The 23,613-nt window shown below is 37.8% G+C and overlaps 2 protein-coding genes across 6 annotated transcripts in view; one reads left to right on the top strand and one right to left on the bottom strand.

Annotated features, from left to right (window-relative positions):
* IRAG2 (inositol 1,4,5-triphosphate receptor associated 2) overlaps positions 1 to 2,615 on the top strand; it is a 39,641-nt gene extending 37,026 nt beyond the window's left edge. Inside the window, exons 37-39 of the mRNA XM_080392672.1 lie at positions 438 to 539; positions 724 to 828; positions 1,903 to 2,615. Of these exons, the coding sequence (XP_080248798.1) occupies positions 438 to 539; positions 724 to 828; positions 1,903 to 2,146 (451 nt within the window). The 3' untranslated portion in view covers positions 2,147 to 2,615. The remainder of the gene's footprint in view (positions 1 to 437; positions 540 to 723; positions 829 to 1,902) is intronic.
* Positions 2,556 to 23,613, bottom strand: part of LOC308065962 (GTPase KRas) — a 53,859-nt gene continuing 32,801 nt past the window's right edge. For all 5 annotated transcript variants that reach the window (XM_080392664.1, XM_080392660.1, XM_080392661.1 and 2 more), the window contains 14 exons: positions 21,883 to 21,964; positions 20,313 to 20,404; positions 19,086 to 19,187; positions 16,629 to 16,766; positions 14,506 to 14,652; positions 13,270 to 13,373; positions 11,566 to 11,845; positions 9,693 to 9,795; positions 7,277 to 7,443; positions 6,184 to 6,328; positions 5,182 to 5,396; positions 4,321 to 4,488; positions 3,979 to 4,092; positions 2,556 to 2,886 (listed from right to left, as the gene is read on the bottom strand). In XM_080392664.1, the coding sequence (XP_080248790.1) occupies positions 2,617 to 2,886; positions 3,979 to 4,092; positions 4,321 to 4,488; positions 5,182 to 5,396; positions 6,184 to 6,328; positions 7,277 to 7,443; positions 9,693 to 9,795; positions 11,566 to 11,845; positions 13,270 to 13,373; positions 14,506 to 14,652; positions 16,629 to 16,766; positions 19,086 to 19,187; positions 20,313 to 20,404; positions 21,883 to 21,964 (2,127 nt within the window). In that variant the 3' untranslated portion in view covers positions 2,556 to 2,616. The remainder of the gene's footprint in view (positions 2,887 to 3,978; positions 4,093 to 4,320; positions 4,489 to 5,181; positions 5,397 to 6,183; positions 6,329 to 7,276; positions 7,444 to 9,692; positions 9,796 to 11,565; positions 11,846 to 13,269; positions 13,374 to 14,505; positions 14,653 to 16,628; positions 16,767 to 19,085; positions 19,188 to 20,312; positions 20,405 to 21,882; positions 21,965 to 23,613) is intronic.

Here is a 23,613-nt window from a genome sequence, read left to right as displayed (position 1 = left end):
TAAATATATTTCACTTCCAACCGTGCCTGTATTTAAGCAGCTTATGGAACATCTTGAGGTGTAATAATGTTTAGGCTATTCCTTTCACATTAGTTTTACATGCTTCGATAGGTAAACTTCATGACTAAATGTTAGTGCTCCCTTTTTATTAAGGGTTGGAAGTTTTAAAGATTACCTTGACTTTCTTGCTTTAGAACTAAAATATGAAATCTAGCCGGCTGGCATTGATGGATCTAGTTTTTGCTTTGGGTTTGTTTTGTTCATGTTTAGTGTTTTTTGTTTGTGTTTTTTTTTTTAAGAATCCTCATTTCAGGCAACTAATTTTGAAACTTATTTGTCCAAGGCCTACCCAAATGAGTAGGCTGCTGCTGAATTTCTAATTTCCTGCTATATATCTGATGGAGAAATTAAGGCAAACTTGTGTAAAAATATGACAGGGGGCGACTAGGAGCAAAGCAAAATGAGAAGCGTCCTTCACTACAGCGGTTCATTAGCACCTATTCCTGGGCAGAGTATGAAGATGAACATTCTGAAACAAAGTAAGTTGGACAACAACCTCCTCGGGGGTGTGGGGGTGTGTGCGCAGGGTTGGTTGGCTTGTTGTTAATGAGCTCGTAACTGTCTGCCACCTGAGCAGGGCTATAAAGTCAAGCTGTTGTGAGTGAGCTCTGTTAAGTTGAATGTTGATGGCAAAGCTTTGGAACTGTTGATGCTTGCTTCTAGAAATGAGCAGTCAGAATCACCTGCTGAAGTAGAAGAACAACCACCCAGGAAGGAAAGTATCTCTGAAAAAGGAAAATATCCATCAAAATGGAACCTAGAGTCAGTGTAAGTTTTCTTACATCATCGTGAGGTAAAGCAATGTTTAGGTGGTGGACAGGGGAAGAGGAAGTAAAGCTGTAGCTTTGGTTTGGTTGTTAATTCCCACTTAAACCAACTGGGAATGAGTCATCTCAGGTGCCGGAGACTCACCCCACCAGGGATTCATTACTAATCCTAAAAGGTGAGGTAAAGAGGAGCCTCGTGCTATGATCCCACCTCTTTTGCTTGCTCCACCACTGTTAACAGCTAGGTTACTAGGTCACGCTAACAGGTACTCTTGTAAAAATGATCAAGGATTTGAGGCCTGTGCAAAACTTAACAGCAACTTTGGCACATGCTGAGACACAGGCAGTCATCAAGACTAACTCCAGACTGCTCCTGCTAATTTCTCTGATTATCTCAAGTCTAGGAAGAGAGTGGTGTCCTAAACTGACCCTTGGAAACCCCTGCCTTACAGGAAAGGAGGTTTGCTGTCTCTGCAGGGAAACTGTTCATTCCATATGAATACACAACGCAGCCTCCACTGTGAGCATCCCTGATCAAGGGGGAGAAATGACAATTATGCTAGTGTGTAAAACTGAGAAAACAGTGAGAACAAATGTATTTTTTCTCTATATTGTTTGATAAAGGATGGAGGTACCCAATGTCATGAGAAGTCTAGGATTTCATGACTTCTCCCTAACCTCAAGGAAGGTGCCAAAGCCCTAGAAAACAATAAAATGTAAGGCTAGCACTTTCCATACTTTCTACAAGCAAGATCTCGATCTGTAAAGCAGCTTTCATGACTCCTCTTCAGAAACAGTGTGTGGTACGGGGAGCGTGGATGGACTTCTAAGCTGGGTCAGTCACCCATACAGCTTATCAAAACCTTGCTTACTTGAAGCCTGCGTTTTAAACCCAGAACACAAGCTACAACTGTACACAGGTCCCAGTACAGTTACAACCTTGTTGCCTTTGGTAGTTAAGGATCTGTATGTATGTTTGTGGAGTCTGGTTTGCTTTAGGGGTTTGTGGGTGGGAAGAGGGTTTCCAAGTTTTGAAGAAAAACTCAACTGCTCTACAACTTTCTCTTCTCTGCAGGTGCAATTTAATGTCATCATGGGCATCCCACTTCAAGGCTTCTTTTTCCAATGCTAACAAAACTCTCTGGGTTTCTGTTTCCATCCTGGTCCTGCTTGCTGCTCTTACAAGCTTCCTCACTGGGCTGTCTCTTCAAAGACCAGCAGATGCAGCACCTGTAGGAACTGGGGACTCCTGGACTTCACTACAGCAACTGTTGTGGCCATATACAGGACTTCAACACAATGGACCACCCCCAGTATAACAAAGGTTCTGACTCTTGAAGTTATACTTACAAGTTCTGGACGACAGTATGAGAAGCTAAGATAGTATATTTAAGATTACATGTTCAGGTTTGTTTTGTTGGGTTGTGGGTGCTTTTTGGGGAGATTGGGGTTTTTTTGTTTGTTCGCTTTTTTTGAAAGCATGACTTGAAATTGAAATTATTTTTTCTTCCCCATCCTGACAAGTAATCTTTAAAAGTACCTAAAAGGGTCTCAGTTCCATTCAGGTTTACAACAAAACAGTGATTTTGAATGTAGCTAACAATAAACATGACTAAGTGGTCTAGCCACAAAAGAATAAAGAACTTAGTTTGCTTTAACAAAAACAAATTGTTTGCATTTTAGTCACTGAAACTGCTTCAGTGATTTGAATAGAAAAGGATTCAAGACTTTAAATGTAACTTTATTGAAAGCTTTTGATAATAAAGTCTTAAAGGAAAGCATACAGTACTTAAGAGTATGTTAAAACTCTTGTAGCAAGGAGTAGCTGATATACAACATCAATAAACAGAAAGCTAGCTCTTTCCACTCTATCAATTGCTGCTTCGCTGGCAAAGTCCTTAAGCATATGGTAGAGTGTGGAGTGAAATTCAGAATCTTCTTCTAACTCCTCTGAAAAAGCTTCACTGGTTTCAGTGATCTTGAGCTTTTGTGCTTTCTGACCATTAAACATATAAAGAGACCAGTCTTTGACAGAATCTGCTTTAAGATGCTCACTTACCTATTGAGGGGGGAAAAAAAAAAGTGCTTTAAGGTAAAGCCTGTGACACTGACAGTATAAATTGTAGTATGGAATTCTAAATTTTAGTATATTCATGAGTGTAATACAGAAATAAAACCAAGGCGCTGCTTTAGCTCTCTCTGCCTAAGAGACTATGTACCAGGTACTGGATCAGCATCAAAAGCTTCCATCTAGCTTGCCCCTATAAAAGGTCTGGCCGCTCCAGCTGCTGCTCCTGACTCCTGTGGAGAGAGCAGCTAGGTGCAATAGGCATCACATGTTCTAGTTCTTGCTCCTGGGATTAAGTATCAAGCATGTCACATACATTTAACTCGAGGGGGGGAGAACTGCTCAACATTTCAACAGTATGGTTGGTTTTGCATCTACAAGCACAACTGGCAGTATTTTTCTGTCTGTCTGGGAGAAGTTTTAATGACATATGGTTTAGTTCACAGATGGAAATAAATCAATGCTTAAGTTGCTTATTCCCCTGCCTCTGCAGTAGGGGAAAAAATGAAGCCCCATATGGACAAGAAGAAATTTCCAAATAGTAAATATAAAACTTGCAGCTTAGATTGCTGCTCAGAAGGACTCCTGCACTAGGAGACTTCATGAAAATTGGCATCCAACTTTACCATCCCAGCTTTGGCTAAAGCTTCAATAGCTGACTTACCAGTTATGCATCCTAGCACATTAGCAAGTGTCTTTGTTACTGAGGCTTGTGTCCCATTAGAGATCTCACAAATGCATGAGCTGTGAAGCAGTGCAGAAACAGGCTAAGCTAGTGGTGAATGCTATTAAGTAGTCAACCCTAAATCTTAAAACCACTGCACCAAGCATGGGCAGGGGTTGAAGACAATGTTTGAGATGAGTGTCACTTAAAGACACAGGAACAATTAACTTCTGTAATTGTGGCATTTTTCTTTTTCATAGAATGGTTTGAGTTGGAAAGTGTCAAAGATCACATAGTTCCAACCCCCTTGCTGTGGGCAGGGACACCTTAGACCAACCTGGTCTTGAATGCTTCCAGGGATAGGGCATCTCTAACTTCTATGCTGATTTTTCTCTAAAAGTTTAGTCTAAACCACAGACCTTGAACACTACTTGCTCTTCACCAGCTTCTAGATTCCACTTGCTCCAGGCAAAGGCAAAAGCAGGTGCAACCAGTGCCATCTGTCGATAGGCTCCAGCTTCTGCTAGGGCAGCCTGTAATGCAAAAGTACAAGTTAGACTGAATTATATATACATTTTCCAATTCCCTGTGTTATACAATTGTAAGAAAAAGCTTGCTTTACCCAGAATCCACTGACTATGTGTTCTGCCAGCTTATATTTACCACCTGATTCTACACAACAGGTCTTCATACTGAAAATGTTATCCAAGTGAAAAATAGATGGAAAAAACAACAGGAAAACTATCTGTTCTTGCACTCACCTTCTTGTTCACAGGGACATACTTGTGAGAAAACTCTTCTGGGAAAATGTTCACACCAGCTTTTTTCAAAACTGCTCTTAGGTCAAGTGGACTTGTCCATTTTCCTGTGAGGTGGGAAAGCACATCCTTCTCTTCCACCACTACTGAAGACAACATACACTGATTACCCTGTTGTACAAACCAGTGAAAGCAACTTACTGGTCATGAAAGCTATTTTCTACTTCAGGCATCAAATATTAATATTTTTGCCATTCTGGATGCTGCATACACAATCTACTACTCTGCACTGTAGACTTTAATTTATGTATCCTGAAGAAAGCTGCTTTTCTGTAGGATTTCAGAAATTACACTGGTCTAGTGGCCCATGCGTATGCTCGTACAGACTCTCTTAAAATCTTGTGTGTTACTGAATTGATTTATATGGCAATGAGCATATGGATAGTCATGTGTAACTTGAACCTTTAGAAGGAACAAGTAGCATTAGTAGGAGGTTGCTTGAAATGTTTTTATTTCTCTTGGTGTAGTTGGGAGGAGAGAGAAACATTCTAAGTCTCTAACTGGTGAAACAGTCTTGAATTCAGCAAGGTAGTATCACTACCGAAGTATATACTTCCTGGAACTTTGCAGATCATACAGATGCTTTCTTTTGACCAGTTCACAAAAAAAAAAGTGAAATTTAATCACCAGTACTGTTCCTTACAGTGCAAGGAAAGAATGACATCCTCCTTTTCACCAGCTCAGAGTGAGATTCAAATTGTTCTTGTGGAAGCACCCCAAGTCCTTTATTAAGGACTCTGTAATAAATCTATATTTAAAAAAAAAAATCTGCAAAATAGTTTTATTAAAAAAAATTTACAGTACCTTAATTTGTATTTGAATCGTTGCAAAGGCTGTAATAACTGCAAGTAGTGCTTCATCTATACCAGTAGGTTGCAATTCCCATGCTTGATATGGCATGTTGAGATGAGCACTCTGGAAAAGTGCTATTGTATAAAAGGCATGCATCTCAAAGGTGGCGATCTTTTCTTGTGTTTTATAAGTTATGTTGCTGATGCCATCAGTTCTCCACTGTTGGCCTTTACAAAAGGGATGCAAAAATGCAAAGATGTATTTGTAAAGCTTTGGCTTGTGATACGTGCTGGGGAAGAATTACTTAAGGCATCCTACATTAACCAGTATTTCCTCACAGTTAAGATAAACTATTAGGCACAAAATAAAGAGAATTCATTTAAGGCAAAAATTTCCCTCATTATCTTTAAATACAAGATTGTACTAATTTTGACAGGAAATTTTCTCCTTAATCTCAAAAGAAATACAAATACTAATGTAACTGTTTATTTCTTATTTGCTATATAGCAGGCTATAAGGTAATTTTCAAGAGTAACTTCAAACATTAAACCATCTTAATAGGTTCTACTCTCTTTCATGAATTCAAAGTCAGAGGTATGTTGTATTTATCTAATGAGTATCACATTTGGCTATTAACACTTAATTTTCTTATTTTAACTAAATAGCTCCTAACTACATGTATTAGTAGTTTGGCTTAGTGGACTTTACATGTCTTTACGCTAGCAAAACTTGTTTTGTGGTATACAGTGTCGTACTACTGCCCATTAAATGGCGTGGGTTTTTTCTATTCATATTGAAAAGCTACAGTAAAAAGCCACAACAAGCAGTCCCTTGTTAGATACGATGCAAAAGCAAAACAGAACAACCCCGCCACCAAATCAATTAACATTTAATTCCCCAGATTATTTCTGGGCTCTGAATTGGCTCTTATCTTTACAGCTACATTCTGGAAATAATCAAACTCAGGTATAAATTCAATTATTCAAACTTTAAATGTATATCCTAAATTTGTACCTGTAGAATCCCATCGGCCTATCACAGGATCTTCAAAATACATCACATTATCAGGAAGTCTAAGGATTATCTGTATTGGTGGATGTGTGGCATCTTCAGTGTCTTCTGAGGGATATGGGTATACTTCCAATCCAACATCAAGTACCTTTGGCAAGATGGGAAAGTAGCAGATAACATTTTTATTAGAAAATGCAGTACCCTACTTACTACTTTTCTTTAAGTCTACCTAATCTCCTCTGGAGTTTCCTAACACACCATTTAAAATGTATTACTATTCATGGTTTGCTAATATTGCACACTCAACTACAGTCTTGAAGACAGTAGAAGGATGACTAGCAACAAGGCCTTTGAACTCTTCATGTGCTGTTGATGGCACTCTTAAGGTAGTGCCACACAGTAGGCATGGTCATTTTCTAATAGAGCCACAATCTCAAAAAAACCCCAAGAGCACCTGAAAGGGAAAACCAGATATAATTCCACTTTGCCCACACAGTGTCAAAGGGAATGAAAGAGCTCATGTGACTGATAATGCAGGCCTGTGTGCTCATCTGGCAACAAAGATCCCATGCCTCTTGATCTGCTCACAGTCCCCGTTCTCTTAGTTTGTACGGGAATTTCACTTATTAAAGGTTTTCTGCTTCACAGTAAAAACTGCAATGTAGGTTAGCACTGCATCAGGAAAAGTAGGATACATTGGCTATAGTCCTCAAATACCTTGCAGAGCCTGCAATGGAATTGGCAGTAATTTTGTTACCAGCCTTCTTTAAGTATACCTTTCGCATATGCAAAACTAAGAACTTACCCCTTTGCTTTCACTAAGGCCAAGAGCGTTTTCCAGCACAAGGATCTGTGCTAGCCATGCCGATGAGCACTGAATGAGCACACACCTCTCTAATCACAGGCTTATCTTTTCCCCACAGCTGCTCCAAAAATTGGCCAAATGTAATTGAAAAATTATTTGAAAACTTGTCCCCTAGACTGCTGCTCAGGAAATCACGTACACTGCATATATACAGTGGTGAAACACCTCAGGAATAGCCCTATCGAGGATGACAGGGAAGAGGACTGCACAGGGTGTAATCTCTTTCCTCACCTCCACCATACTCCAGTCCTTGATTTGTTTGACCTGAGGTGGAAGCTGCAGTGCATCGATATGGTACACACCACCCACCAGCACAAACTGTTGCAAATCAACGATGTTTTCATCAGTTACCACCTCTTCTTTTTCATTTGCCTCTTCCTGCATCAGTGGATCCTGAACTTAAAAAATAACCAAACAACATGAGTTAACTTGGTGCTTAAACCAAGACACTGAACTTGCCCGCTTCTATTAATTTTTCAGTTTGCACAGAAATCCCACATGCTTGATGTGCTTTACACTCCGCAGCATTTCAGCACCATCTACTGGTGTTCCCCAAATCTTTTAAGAATTAATTTAAATGTGAGCAGACAGCTGGACAATGAAAAGCACTTCTTGTTTTGGTACTAAGCTTTTTAACAGATTGATCTCTGCTTTAACTTTGTAGTCAATTCAAAATGCTTTATATAGGACTAAGGTTTTACTGACAAAATGAGTCACGTCATTAGTTACAGAAGGATTTCACAAGTATGCAATACAGTAGCTTCTGGACAGGTCTAGTAAGATGGTAGTGGTATGAAAAGAAATAAGTCAAATAAGATATAACACACCTACAGGTCATGTGCTGAAGGTGAAAGCTGGTATTTATGAAGAGCATGAGTAATTTAACACTAAACAAAATTTTCATATAACAAACAATTCACATTTTTTCAAAGCATAATGTAAATATTACATATACCTATTAATTTTAAGTTTTAATTATTTTGGAACTGTTATTAGAAGGCACCAATGCCATGGAAAAAATGCCTAGAAATATTTTCGTTAAAAAAAAAACAAAAAAAGCATGCCCACAGAAAACATTGAGCCAGATGTTACAGAAGGAGGACAGAAGTTCCTATTTACAGGGCTCAAGATAAAGTGTTCAGTACTGTAAAAACAGCTACTGTAAGTGTTATTAAATTTTTTTGTGAGGGAGATAATCTCAAAAAATGACAAATACTTATATAAACTGCCTTCAGACTTTTTAAAAACCAAGTAAAAACATGTGTTAATTTTATAATGTCAGATTTAGTTGCATTATGCAGAGGTTTCATTCCACTCTGTTCACATAACAGCATAATTTCCTGCTGTAGTTATTTCAAGCAAAAAATTTACAGGAAGTAAAAACTACGTTACTACCAGCCACAGTGGCAGCTTGCTCTTTAAATTGATTTTAAAAATAATAGTATAAAAATATTTTTTTAAGGGTCTTAACCACAAAACTGTTTATTCTCTCATGATAAATTAACTTCTTAACGCTGGTACAATTAAGTTCAACCCGGAGAACTGCTGTAGTTCTCGCTCTTTCCCCTGTTCTTGCACTCCTGGTTTTTTCTTCTCCTCTACCCGGCTGCCTGTACCACTGACTGTGGTAACCACGTATCCTTTCAAATGATATTCTGAAAAATGGTTGAACGGGTTTCCAACTCATTAGCATGCCAGCAAAAGTATAGTTTCATAAGTTGTCTCTCCTGATTAAAGCAGATAAACAAGCTTGAAGACATTCAGGTGTAATTAGTACTCTTCTGTGCACATACATTTCACCTAATATATGGTAGGGATTTTCAAAGCCTTACCAAAATAAAATAGCGATTTCCTCCAAATGAAGCCCAAGTTGTTTGTATTCTTTTTAAAACTGTCTTGTTGGTGTGGTCTTTAGAGTCTCATCTGACAACTGGTTGCTTGGACTGTGCTCAGCAGAAAGTGTTGCGGGGTGGGGTTTAGTTTGTTTTAAAAGAAAAAAGGCTGTACTTTTTTTAAAAAGGTCAGCTAAACTATGCTGAATAGTTTGCAGTTGTTCTATTTAAGACAGTACTACAAGAAATCTCACTCATTAAACCAAAGGACACCACACCACTGAAGGAATTTGTAACAACTTCTGTGGGAGAGATAAATAGCTTCAGTTCCTGGAATGAGACCCTGTTTTAGCAAAGTGTATCAGCAGGTATCTCGCTTTAAGCACACTTATAAGTAATACTCAGTAATACCTGCGCTACCTGAGTGCCGACCATCACACGCATTTGAGTAATTTTTTTTCTGAGGAAGTCAATCTCACCAGGTAGCCTGGCAGATTCATAAAGATTGTGTGTCTCACCCACAAACATACATAAACATATGCATAATAATACACAAATGTACCTAAACATAATAAACATGAACATAAACATAAAAAATAAATAAAAATAAGTGCAGGGACAAAATCCATTTGCCTATCTGTCCTACTTTCTCCCTGCATTTAATATGTCAACAAAACTCAAGTGTTAACAGAACATCAAATCTTTATAAACTTTGTGCCATTCACAGAGATCTATATCATAGTGTTTCCATATATAAAATAAAATATTTAGAACAATTATTTCTGTAATGCAGTGCATAAAAACTAAGCAAATACCTTGTGATGATATGTCTGAGATTTCTGATTTCTTCTCCATTTCCTCCTTTGTCTCATTTATATCCACTATGCTACTGCTTTTTTCTTTGAATGAGATAGCACTCTATATAAAGCAAGAGACACTTTTTCATTAGTCAGAGACAAGACACAATAAAGAAGAAAGCATCACCTCCTTCAAGAAGGCCCAAGGAGAAACAGTACAGTTCCACTCCTCCAGCAGCATTTGCACCAATCTTGCTACAGGGTTTTAGGAGAAATCATTCTTACCTAGCTAGCAAAACCAGTTTAGATTAAAGGTACTTATCAACTTCGGAATCAGATACATAAATAGAGGTAAACATAAAATAATGACTTCATTTCCACAGCAAACTCCATCTCAAGCTCCCCAAGTACGATACAAGCACAACGATTTTAGCAGTGTGTACACTCAAAAATTATGTTTATGCTGACTTTACAGCTGAAGAGAGACACAAAAAAACCTTAAGCCATTCTTGAATCCAAAGCCCTACTGAAATTCTGCCAGAACCCCTACCTGCAGCTTTAGCCTGTGCCTTGCCCATGAATTTTTTCCCTTTCTCACACTGTTTTCTATTTTCTAAACATTACCCCAGATTCCCAGCCAAATTTCCAAACCAGATACGAGCTCATCCCTGTCCTAGCAGACTTCTCTGGAAGCACCACAGTAGACAAGTGGCAGTTCATTTTACGAGCCCTCCATTTGGTGGCACAGGCACCTTTGGTGCCCTGTGCTGTGCCTGCCAGTGTGTGGAAAGAACACACGTTTCCTGAAGCAGGACAGAAGGTGAGGGGAGAGAAGTGTTTATGCACATAAATGTGGGGGAACTCAAGGCAGAGCCAGACGGGAGGAGAGACTGCAGTAGCTGAGAGAAGCAGAGTCTTCAGAGGGAACAGGAAAATTCACAAAACTAGATTGAGACAAAGAGAGTAAGATCTGGGAAAGAAAAAGAGAAGGAATGAAATGAGGAGCTTGAAGGAAGTCTGAAAAACGTAAGTGAAAACTGCCAAAAGACAAGATTTGTCATACAAAAAAGAGAAAAGGAACCAACAAAAATGGGATTTCAGGCACTGATTCACTACAAAGGTCTCGGGGACTGAAAAGGAAAAAGCCAAAGATCATTGCTCAAAACATATTAAGAAGGATAAACCATGATACTTTACAGTTATTTGTGCAGAAATTTTCGATGAAGAATCCAAATCATTTATCTGCAGGTCACAGATGATACCAAAAGTGAAAAACCCAAACCCAGTAAGAAGAATAAAAAACCAGGCAACGCCCACAACACCTAAAGCCAACATACACCATTGGAGTGTGCTGGGTAAGAGACCTGGCAGCCAGCAACAGTATTTGGAAAGCTTCTAACAGCAAAGCTTCAGTATACAGACACAGAGCAACCAAGCTGCTGCACAACCAGCACCTACAGAACTATGAATCTTACTCTGCATGCTACAAATTTTCCTAATCTGGGATTCCTGCAGTGATTTTATAGGGTTGTCAGTTTCTCAGAAGCAGAATGCATTCATCTGTTCATACGTCACACACTTACGGAAATACCTTACAATGGCACCTGATATTCCTCATGGCTTGATCCTACTCTTAAACTGCCAACCGAATGGTGACTACCACACCCTGTCCAAACTTCCCCTTCTACCTTCCATACAACAAACTCTGGTCATTCATCCTTCCATTCCCTTGAGAAGATCTACGACATAGTATTAACACAAGTTGCCTTTTTCTATAAACCACTTAAAAACGCGGCACCCTCAGGCACAGGACACATCAAGAAGCTGTTACACTGCAACTGGGCCTTGAGAAACAACAGCAATGTAAAATATCCTTCGGGTTTTTACCTACCTTTCTCCCATCGGTACACGTTTCTTCTTCAGTGGACATGTTGGGCTCTTCCCTGGCTTGCTTTTCCTCTTCTTCTGATCCTTCTACATTGTCTTTTGAATGCTGAGTTAACTTTCTGCTATCTAAGACTTCCAATTTTGGCACACTCTGACACTGCAGCCAAAGTGGAGATACGTGATCATACTGAGTATGCAATATGCGAACAGCAACATTGCTCACAGCCAGTGACTCTGGAAGATCAAATCCATGCTCTGCACCACAAAATATGTGATTTTTGCACCTGTAAACAGTTAAAAAGATAACATTCCCTAGTAAGATTGTCTTTTGTCCCATGGCACAGTTGAAGAAATAGAGTTGGATGTCTCAGTATGCTTCCTGTCTTGTACTGCCAGCTGTCTGTTAAGCCTCTCCAGAAAAGCTGTAACTACATTAAGGCGCTCAGGAACTGCAAAAATAACAGTCCTGATAGGATGACAATGAGGCAAAATCAGATCACTGCTCTTCTACACAGTACATTCATGGTAAAACTCACTAATTAAATGAATGAGCAAATCCTACACAGGTGAAGTCACCACCTGTCTGTGCTACATCAGTCTCAGCATCTTCCACATAAAACCCAGAGAGATACGCAGATGTAAAGGAAATGTTGATAATCAACAGTATTACACAGCCATCAATCCTTGTGACAGTGTAGGAACCAGGCTAAGAACAGGCACAAGAGACCAACTTGCATCAAATCGAGTTACCAAACTTGTGAACTTGGGTTCTTTCACCAGATGTAGAAGTTTGCTGCTCATTGCAATTCCTGCCCAACCGAATCCAGAACAATTAAAATAATACTTATTTTGGGGTAAGATCATCTGGTCACGAGTTCTAACAATCTTCCAGTAAATAGACATTTATTTTTTAATTCTTAGTTGAAAATTTTAGGTGCATCTCTAAGATATTCAAAATGCATTAACACTAAAACCCAGATAGGCTCTGCCTGCAGGTCAGTCTGACGTTGCTGAGCACTCAGACTTGTAGTTATCTTACCAAAGCTTTCAGCAACCGGTCCTTAGTCAAGGCAAAGTCATTTTACCAATTTATTCCTCATATTTGCAAAGTGGGAGTAGGAAGTCTGCTCAAAAATCTTGTTTTGAAAAGTATGTCAATTAAAAACTAAAAATAAAAATATATCAATCAAAAAAAAGTTAAACAGCAATTTAATAAATTAAAAAAAATACCTTTTATTCAGAACCCACTATGGAGGATACCTGCATCCCAGGTTCTATTATCTTTTATCTAACAGTGCTGAGCACAAAGCATCATTCATCGCTTTGCAAACAACTGTAACAGCTTAGAAATTACTTAACGCATCAGCAAGAAACATTACTTCCAGAGCAATTTCATTTCTCTGCATGAGTTTTACAGTTTTCCTTTAAAAACTGTGCTGGCAGTAACAGGGTTCTACTGCAACATTTTAAGAAACAAATCATACATATATATATTCCATATATAAAACATTCCTGTTTCTTTAATAAATGTCTGATGTAACCAGTACCTTCCTTAGCAACAGATTGGTATGAAATTCATCAGTTAGGAGTCTGTCGAATGAATGGTATTCAACACGAAAAAGATTGAGAAACTGGTTCTTAGAGCTTACTCAACTTGAGTAGACAAGGCCAGGCCTCATTTCAAATTAAGAATTTCACTATCCTGTACCTTACTTTCTTCTTCAGATTGGCCCATATACAGAAAGTAACATTCTTATCCTTTATGACTGCCTGCATGTTTCCAGTTTCAGAATCTTCATACATATTAGCTGTCTTCAAAGAAAAAAGGCAATTAAATCATGTTTTCTTTTATTTATATCACTTTTATACTTACTTAAACAAAAAAGACACACAGAAATAAAAATACACCAGACCAGTATGTTGTCTTTATGTACCAAAACTTAACAGTTATAAACTCAAATACCTCTGTTAAAATTTGAACTATGTTCTTTTTTTCCCTCTGACTTCATCAATTCTGTCAATCAAATACTGCCAAATATGGGATCTTACATTATCCCCTTCAGTAGTACTGCCTACCTCCCTTAATCATGTCCCCTCAAAAACATATCTCAGGTCAAGTTAAAAAAAATAATAAATACTTAGCACTAATGGACTCCTATCCCACAGTCACTGCACAGATTATAATATTGTCAATGTAAAACTTGTGAAATTATAATTCATTAGGAGTATAATCCTAAACTCTGTAAAGACAAGAATTTAATATTTCTTAATTTGGAGAGGGTTTTGAGTGTGAACATACAACTGCTTCACTATTTCCTTTACCCCTTTTCCTTTTTTGTTTCCTCTAGCAATATTCTTTTGCTAAACATACTTACATACAGGATTAATACAATTAAAATAGCAAGCAAGATCACTACCTATACATGCAACCCAGAAAACTGATTCCCAAGTACATTTTCATTTCCTTGTTCAAAGACTCTTTACTCTTCTCAAGATCTGAGTTTAAAATATTTTTTAGTCACATGAACTTGTATTAAAAAACATATATAAGCTAACCTTATGACCTGCTTTTCACATTTACAATTTTTTATACAGTCAGCTAATTTTAATTTAAATCACTGATACAAAATAGGAAAAAAATGTCATACCATGCCCCTTATTTTCAACATCTTCAAATCTCACAAAATTTCACCATAATCTAATCTTAAATTTCTTAATGATGGGGATTTCCCCTGCAAAGCTAAGATTTTCAGGGGTTCTGAAGAATTACAAGTCTGGTATCTGCTATACACATGATCTGGAAACTCCAGTGCTAGATTTGGAGACTCACATACTAATCTCTATGACAGTTTATGAACAAACAAAAACAACCATCACAACAAAACACTTGTAGCTAACCCTGCATGCACTGCGCATACTACAGCTTCATAGTAGTAAATCTTACTTTAAGCAGGTGCTCTGTAGCTCCATTGTACTTCTGATGAAGCAGATTCTGCAATTTCAGAATAGATTCCTGGTACTGAGCTGTTTCTTTTTCTGTTATCTCATTTGATGGTGTGTCCAATAAAAGAAACTGCAACTTCTCAATTAACTAGGAGACATAATAGGTGGGAAAATTATCTCTGTTTTGACACCACCCTTAATATACTGTGTGTTCTGTCATATAAAAATCAAGGCAAACTTCCTTCCTTTGTACCTAAACATATCTTGGTCGCAGAAATAATCTTTTTCTATTATATGTCTAGAAATTGTGCTAACCCATCATTATCAGATAAACAGCCAACCATGCAAAGCGCTGGAAATTCCAGGGTCAAGTCTGTCTGCCTTCATTCCTCTAGTCAGATTCCTTCATTCCTTAACCTGTGGGCTGTGAAAAATTAGCTTACAAAATAAATCATTTATTGAACAGATTGGTCATATGAGGAAACCTTTTGGTCAAAATGTAATTTACAGCTTTATTTTGGAACCATATGAAGTCTTAAAAAAAACCCAACAAAACAAACCCAACAAAAACAGATACACATACAGCAATTATATTTTAATTCTCAGAACAATACTTAGCATGAAGTTTGGAACTCTGTCATAACATTGTTGTCTTCCACTACAGGCTAGTATCTTTAACATCTAAGTGATTGTATAGAACTAAAAAATTCCTAGCTACTAAAGTGACCTGCAGCACTGAGGCAAAGGGAGGATCAAGTTCTATTTTATGCTTCCCTTCCACACTTGCCAGACTCCTCTTCCTTGTAGCCTGTGGAATTGCAGTGCTACTGCTCGTTAAAGGTGTGGCAAAGCAGCAGCAGAATTACAACTACCACCGTCTTTTTTATACTGCACCTTGAACATGGTCTACCTCGACAATGAGGTAGACATGATCTCACAGTTCAGAGTGTTTAACAGTTTCCTTTAAAAACACGTAGAACAAGAAAGAAATGCTCAAGTGTTTTAGACCAAGAGAAGTTAGGGACATGGTTTAGTGGTGGATTCAGCAGTGCTGGGTTAACAGTTGGACTTGATGATCTTACAGGTCTTTTCCAACCTAAACAGTTCTATAAGACAAACAATCTTTTTGACATCACCTTGCATTTCCAGCAGGGGCAAAACAAAAATACCTACCTTCTATTATCACATAATACTCTATTGAGCATACAGTGCAAGGCAGCACACATTTGCAGGACCTGAAACAGCTGTAACCACTTTAGTGTTGGACAGGAAACATACAGCTGGGGGGAGGAAGCGTGTTTGTGGGAGAGAGCTGACAGCAGGGAGAAGAGTGGGGAGAAGGAACAGAAGTGGGCAGTTGCCAGGCTTTTGGCTTGGGTTGCAGTGTAGAAGAGAAAAAGTGAAGAGTTATCTGTTGAAATTCTTGGAAAGGACTAGCACATTCCCCACTGGGTCAGAAGAAGGTTGCAGTATGCAGAAGGTGAAAACTGCAGCACCCAGCAAGCACTGCAAGACAGGAAATCTAACACTGGGAACCAAAATGAAATTTGTGTTACACATGCAACTTTCACTCCCAGTTTCTGGAAGACCCCATGCAACTTTCTGAAAAAAACTATAAAGTTAGCATAAATTAAAATAAAATCCTAAATTTACAGAGCAGCCACAAATTCCTTAAAATTTCTTCGCAAGCTATCAAATGGTTGGTGGACTGCATTTTGGAAACTCCTGCTCTTACATGGCACCTCACTAGCTCTAAACGTTACACAACAAAGCTGCTGTCCACTGAAGATTCTATAATATACATGAGCTCATATGTTCTGGCTCAAGACTTTAAAATGTGCATAAGCAGGGAAGATGGATGTTGGGATAAGAGAACTTAGTGTAAAAACATTGCCACAATTTAAAGTTGCATATTTAAAGTCAACAGTCAACTTCTTTAGAGCAAACAATAAATCTGTAATTAAAAAAATGTAAAAACTGAAGAAAAACTTCTGGGTTTTGAAAGTTATAGCCAATTTCAGTCATTTTGTTGGGGGAAAAAAAGGATAAAAAAGAAAGAAAAAAAGGGGCATCAAGGATATGTTCTAGTAAGCTTAAACTGAAAAATACCATTTTAACACTTACATTTAGCACCTGTTCCCCCTTCTCCATCACAAGTTGAATGTCCTCATTTTGATCTTCACGCCATAAGCTCATGAAAGTATTTATTTCCTGCAGTACAGTTGGGTCAGGACTTCCATCACAACTGAGGTAATGCTCCCACTACAGGAAATGTTCAAAGAAAAATAGATACAGGCATGTGGTCCAAATGACTATCATTATTACAAGAAAAAGGAGGATTATGAAAGACAAATATATTATAGTGATATATTCACACCTATATCTAAACAGGGCTGTAACACCACCTGGCTTATTACTATCCCAGAAAAAGATGGTTTACTTTGATATTAATGTGTTAAGATATTTCTGCCCACCTAACATTTGCTGTTTATACTTACTCATTTATCAGTGGTTTCTGTTCTGCTAGGTAGAGCTTGCATGCCTACAAAAGCAACAAATTCAGTACCTGCCACAAAAGACGGGTGGAAGGAATAAATAACTGAGAATATAAATGAGAATGTAAGTGCAGGAGGAAGAGGCAGATGGTTCTCAAACCAAATCCTGCCAACAAACCTGAAAATTCCTACACTGGCAACAAAGCTGCTTAAAAGCCTTCTGCTCCAACAAGTTTATTCCTCCTTTCTCTGTGAAGGTTCCTCCCCCTTACCAGTAGCAACTCCACTGTTACAGAAACCTCTGCTGGGGAGATGAAATCCAAGATATTTTTTTAAAACAATTTTATTTTCAAATCAACTGTTGGTTATTCTTACAGGCGGAGGAAGAAAAAAACTCAGTGACAGGCTAGACCCATTTAACTCTACACACGAGCCTAACATTGGCTCATGGGATCAATATATCACCTATAATGTATTTTTTTCAACCATATAGTAACATATTAAAGAAACATTGCCTCCCTGTTTACTGTGAAGATTATTAATGCTATGTTACTGCTGATTGCATTACAATGTAAAATGGATCTTATAAAGCAAAAGCACTTGTATAATTGCATTCCCAACCACCTCCATAACCATTTCCACTGACTTAAAAAAAACCAATAATAGGTGAGTGTCCAGTACACTGGAAGCTCCTGTATAAAAGATTGATCAACCTTCAGTAATTAAAACATCTGACCTCTTTTTTTAACATCTTTGCACTTAAAAGAGAGCATGGCTCCACATCTGCAGGGCTGCACCCAGTTTTGTGTCCCTCAGTACAAGAGAGAGAGTAGTAAAACTGGAGGCTCCAGAGAAGAGGCATCAAGATGGTTAGGGTACTGGAGAAAATCACGCATAAAGAAAGCCTGAGCTTTGTTATTTTGGAGAGGATTAGCATGTGCAATCTACTAGTACCTAGAGAGGGGTTACAGAGAAGACAGAGGCAAAACTTTCCTCAGAGGCACACAGGGATGATGCATCATGACAATTAGGCAATGATCACAAGCTGTAACAAGGGAAATGCCAATTGCATTTAAAGAAAAATTCTTACAGTGAGAGTGGTAAAGCAGTCAAAAAGGTTGCTCAGAGATACTGTGGCATGCCCATTCTTAGAAATTTTCAAAACCCAACTGAGAACATTGGTCTAACTTCAGAGTTTGCCCTTCTTTGTGCAGGAGGCTAGCGACGTGAATTTCACGAGTCCCTTCTAATGGGATTTATGCTGTGATTCTAGATTTGTTCCACAGAGGTTTTATAAAGGATTAAGCGATATACAAGACAAAGAGAAAATCCTTGTGTCCACAAGTCTATTTAACCTTACCTGCAGCCAAACTGAGCAAATCTCATACCAGGCTGTTACTGAATGATGTTTCTCCAAGACGGATCCACAAGAGCAAAATGTTCTACCAGTGTACTTCCATATCTCACTATTCAAAATTTAACTTTACAGGTACATAGTACTGTGTACGCCCTCCTAAATGTACCATTCCTAAATGGCAGACATTAACTCTTAGCTGCATTTTCATGTATTTCCAGCCCTGATATCTGACCTAGATGTGTGCCATGTCCTTCAAAGTTTTTGCCAGCCTCTCCCCAAATGATGACCTGTGATATCCAGAAATCACTGGAACAAATGTTGTCAATTGTCTCAAACGCTACAAAAATACCTGTAAGCCCTGGCTGAGATTTTTTTGTGGAATGTTTAAAAGTAGAAGGAATTAAACAAATAGAAAAGGAAAGACAAATACCAGAATATCTTAAATTACAAATGCTCTTGACTGCTGGGGTAAGCTGTAGGGTCCTAATACTTTCATGACCCAGACAAGCTCCTCTTTGCCCATGTTTCTTTTCTGTGTACACCAAAGTATACAAGATAGAAGAGAGTGAGCATGGCCAGTTACAGCCTTGAGATGGAACTTGAAATGCAGGCATAGCACACACCTAAATTCAAGAACCGGAAACTCCTGGATCCTGTAATGGAGACGCAGCCTAACACTTCATTGTCAAACCTCTATGACACTTGGCAGATTTTGGAAAGAAAGCTTACCTTTGCATATGCTCTATAATCCGTTTTCCACTGCTGTGCAGAGAAAAACTTCTGTTCCAGTGAATGAAGTTCTGCTAGTTCAGACTCACTTCGTTTTTGATTCTGTTAAATATGTATATATATATATATATATGTCAAACAGAAGAGTTAAATATTTGGTTTACCTTTTACAACTATTTTATATCAAAGGAAAAACTTTGGGATATTTGAACGATTTATCATTTAAACAAACCAAAACACTGATCACTTGCTTTTTTCATGAAACATTTGAGAAAACTGCAGTAGTTCATAATATGTTAGTCATCACATTAGTTGCTGAAATATATGATAAACATAATGTATAACACGATTGTTAACCTCTCACTTGAACAGTTTTCAAATCATCATCCTGGAACTAGCTGTAAGGAGCTGCTAAAAAATGTAAGTGTATGTTGAAAAAACTTGTGCAAGATTTTTTTTCCATATAATTACTACTATTTTATATTCCTCTTGTTTTTCTGAAGAAGAAAACAAAATTAGTTTTTTTAAGTAAACCTTCCTTTTTTTTTTTTAAATACAAAAATATTTAGGTATTTCCAATCAGTTTTTGTTATGAATTCCAGTCTTCTTGGAAAAATAAACATAACCTAGTACACACACAAATCAATGTATCTGCTCTAACCTACAACAACTTACAGAATTTATACCAAATTCTCTTGCCATAGATGTACCAAAAGTAATTATGGGGAACTCAAAAAATAGACCCAATTGAAATTATAGTGGAAATGAAAAGAGTTATTTATTCAAACTGGAGTATCACATATCACAAAATTTAATGCATTTAAACCACAGCACCTTTATGTAGCAAAACCAGGCAAGACTACTCATGTCAGGGAATTTTTCTGAATCAAAGCAACACTAAGCCAAACATTTGCTTAGTGAAAGAATACCACAGAAAAAAAATTCAGTACCATTTCCCTTGATTCTACACGCATTATGTTTTACTACTAATCCAGCTCACTACCGTTTCAGTTTGTGGGATCTTCCATAAGAGTACCTTTCAGGCTTGGAGAGATTTTTTATTATTAATTTTAATCTAGTGATGCTAGAAAATTTCCTCTACATTGTTCCCAACACTAAGGACATAAGGAAATTTATTTCTATGCTCACACTAAATTAGTAATGTTTTACAGACCTTGTCACAAGATTAGAAATAGGATTAGATTTTTTCAGTGAGTACAAACTAACTTTTGCCTCAAGCTTTTCCATCTGTTCTTTTTCAATTCTCTCCTTTTCAAGTCTTGCTGCTTCTTCTTGTTGAGCTCGAAATTGGGCTTCCTCTGAAGATTGGGAAATACATCAATATATAATTATATTTAATAAAACCAGAAAAAGTATTTTGTAATTAGCTGTAATGACAACCATAATGAGCAACACAAACGTGTATCTTATATTGTGCAGAAATCTTCCAAACAAGCCAAACTAAATTGAACCATGGTACTGAAACACAGTATCTATGGCACTACCCCTATCAGCCTGTGACAATACAAGTGGAGACACGGATCAGCAAGCCCTCACAAACAGCAGCAGGAGCACCTCTTCTTTTATCTACAGCTTCAATGGACCCTGGTTCTCAAAACAAAATCTATGGTGAAACTGAGTGGTTCAGTCCCAAGTTATTATTCTCCTTTGCTACAACCTTTGGTTTCCTACAACTTCAATCTTGCAGCTGTTTGTTCATTGAAATCCTCTTTAGGATCAGTCACTCCTGATCACAGTTTTAGCTTTTCTTTGCTGCCATAGGGACTAGAAATTAAGAGAATGTGAAAACTAAAATTGATTTCAACCGCTAAGCCTTCAGCCTAAGCTAGCAGAGCCTATACATCGATCCACATGTTCCCAGACAGTGGCTTGAATGTCACCACCTACACGTAAATCACTTCAAGTATCTGTGTTGCACTGAGGCAAGAGCAACAGCTGTTCCCAAGTCTGCCTGTACTCACCTCAGCTGCTACTCCCAACCACAAAGGTTACTAGTGATTAGTAGTCACTTACTATTACTAGCCATCATAGCATGCCTAAGCCCCCATCGGATCTGATTAGTGGCAGAAAGGGAAGTAGCAGGGATGGATCTGATTTTCAGACAGGGTATCAGGTCGTGATACTAAACTGCAGAAGCAGGCACATTCAAATGGTGAGGACAGGTAAGTTATGCAACTGGGATTTCATTTTAAGGGATACAGCGAACTACAACAGAAAGATCTTGAAGAAGTGGGTGGCGAACCAGTCGCTCAGTAGAGGCAGAACAAGCTCAAGCAAACTATATTTCAGTCAAACCTAGTTCGCAGCCACATTAACTGCTACCCCTTCAGAACACCAGCTAGCCCTCTGCCAACAGCAGTATTCCGCTGGCCTTCTCTGGAAAAAGTCCTTTTCAGAGAATTTCTCTTGACTACTGATATATAGGCTTAAGCAGGGGGAGGGGAAGAAATGCAATGTTTTGTGGTTTTCTAACTTGCTGAGAATATTTGGAAAGGTAATGGTAAAAGAGAAAAAAAAATATCTAATTATTCTAGGCATCCCCCTTCCCAAGTTCCTAACCACAGGAGAAATAACTAGAGAAAAGAGTATGGCTCTAATAGGAAAGTGAGATGCAGTCACACAGAATTTAGCCTACACAATAAAAAAGAGAAGAATCACCTGTGTTTGTGAAATATAGACATTGATGCACATATAGTTTAGGAAATTACTTTCTGTCCATTTATTTAAAATCATTTATAGGGAATATGATGGCATAAATAACTTAAGTGCACAGTACCTTCGTCTCTCAGCCTCCTTTCTTCTTCTTCTTTCTGTAATCTCAGTCGTTCAGCTTTGCTAACTTTCTTTTTGCCACTGGACTTAATGTTTGCAATAAATGAAAAGAAAACAATTGTCAATATAATTTTAATACATTTTGGGAGGTACTTGCCAACTATAACTTTTCCCTTCTAATGTGATCCCTGAATTAATATTCTAGACTCCCTATACAGTCAATGAAGCCTCCAAAACAGCAATATACATCCTGGACTCAATTTTCTTCTCATTTTCATGATGCAGTGTATGCTCTTACAATTAATTTATTACTCTATGCCAGACATTCCTGAACACAGACACAATAGGAGAATATTAAAGTATCTTCTCTTAATGTAGAAGTTGAATAACAGGCAGATCTACTAAGAAAGTAGACGCTAAAATTTCAAACATTTTAGGAAACATTGGGAAATGTATTTGGGGACACAGGCAGGTCTGGCATTCAGAAGCATCTAACTTAGAAGACAACTAACAAAAAGTTCAAGCCCTAGGCTGTTCCTAGAATAACTATACTTAAAATTTGTTCTCAGAAGTTATCATCTTTATCAATTCTTTGCAGTCTGGGCATACATTTTAAAAAAATAAAATACAAGCTAAGTAACATGCAAAATCTGTCACGTAACAGATTAACGAAAACAAAACACTTATTTTTATACTGTAACACAGTATTCATAGATTCTTCACTGATACACATAAAAATTTGACAATTGGATCTGTGCACATGAGGTCACATTATCTTTAAGAGACTTGAACAGTAGAATGTAGAAAGCATAATTCTCTTTGGATTTGAAGATGTTTGCTAATAACCCCCTCACTTCTTTTCCTCACTGGCAAAAAGGAAGATTCTTGGATGAATTTTTATTTTTTATTTTGTTTGGCTTTTGTGTGTGTTTATTTTTAGCATTAACAGTCTTGGGATGCCTAATTAAATATGTAGGATCAGCACTGTGACTACAAAACAGCACTTAAAACAAAGACACATAGAATGAAAATACTGGTTTCCTGTTAATGAAGCAGAAAAGGCAGCCTAAGGTTGCAGTCCTCACCAAGTGCATAGTGACTAAGGACTAAATAATCTTTATTCAGTTTTATGCAGTGTTTAAACAGGTAACACTGCCATTGTATTGCACGTATAACACACTTGCAGTTAATGTGTCTGGACTCCATCTGGAGTTGATGGAATGATACCAGGGAGGAGTGCTGTTCCTGAAGGCAGATCCTGCAAAGACAAGGGCTGAATAAAAGAGATTTAAAAGAGAAAAAAAAAAAAAAAAAGGAAAAGAAGGGGGGGCAGGGGAGAAAGATGTGCAAGGAAGTAGAAGTGGAGCTTGTAAAAACAAGCAGGCTGATTTTGTACTGAATGGCAAAATTAATTCACAGCCAACATTCTTGTTTATGAGTGGGGCAGATAAAGCTATATTTTTGTACACATGAGAATACAAACCATGATATTCTTCTGCATAGGTTCCAACATACGGACAAAACAAAGAGTGACAGCAGCCTAAACTAAGGTTGAAAGCAAAGATATGGATGACAAAAGCTGTCCAGGAAAACAAATTACTTTCATTTGGTGACGTATTTATGTACTGGCTGAACAACGGTATTCTGCCTCTGACACATACAAATGAAAGACAATTAAATCAAATGTTTACTTTTGTAAAACACAGAAAATATACACTGTAAACGGGTTCAGAGC

Source organism: Falco punctatus (genome assembly GCF_963210335.1).
Source record: "Falco punctatus genome assembly, chromosome: 6".
Classification (NCBI taxonomy): domain Eukaryota; kingdom Metazoa; phylum Chordata; class Aves; order Falconiformes; family Falconidae; genus Falco; species Falco punctatus.
Note: the sequence above shows the minus strand (reverse complement) of the source record. Positions and strands in the feature narration are given on the sequence as shown.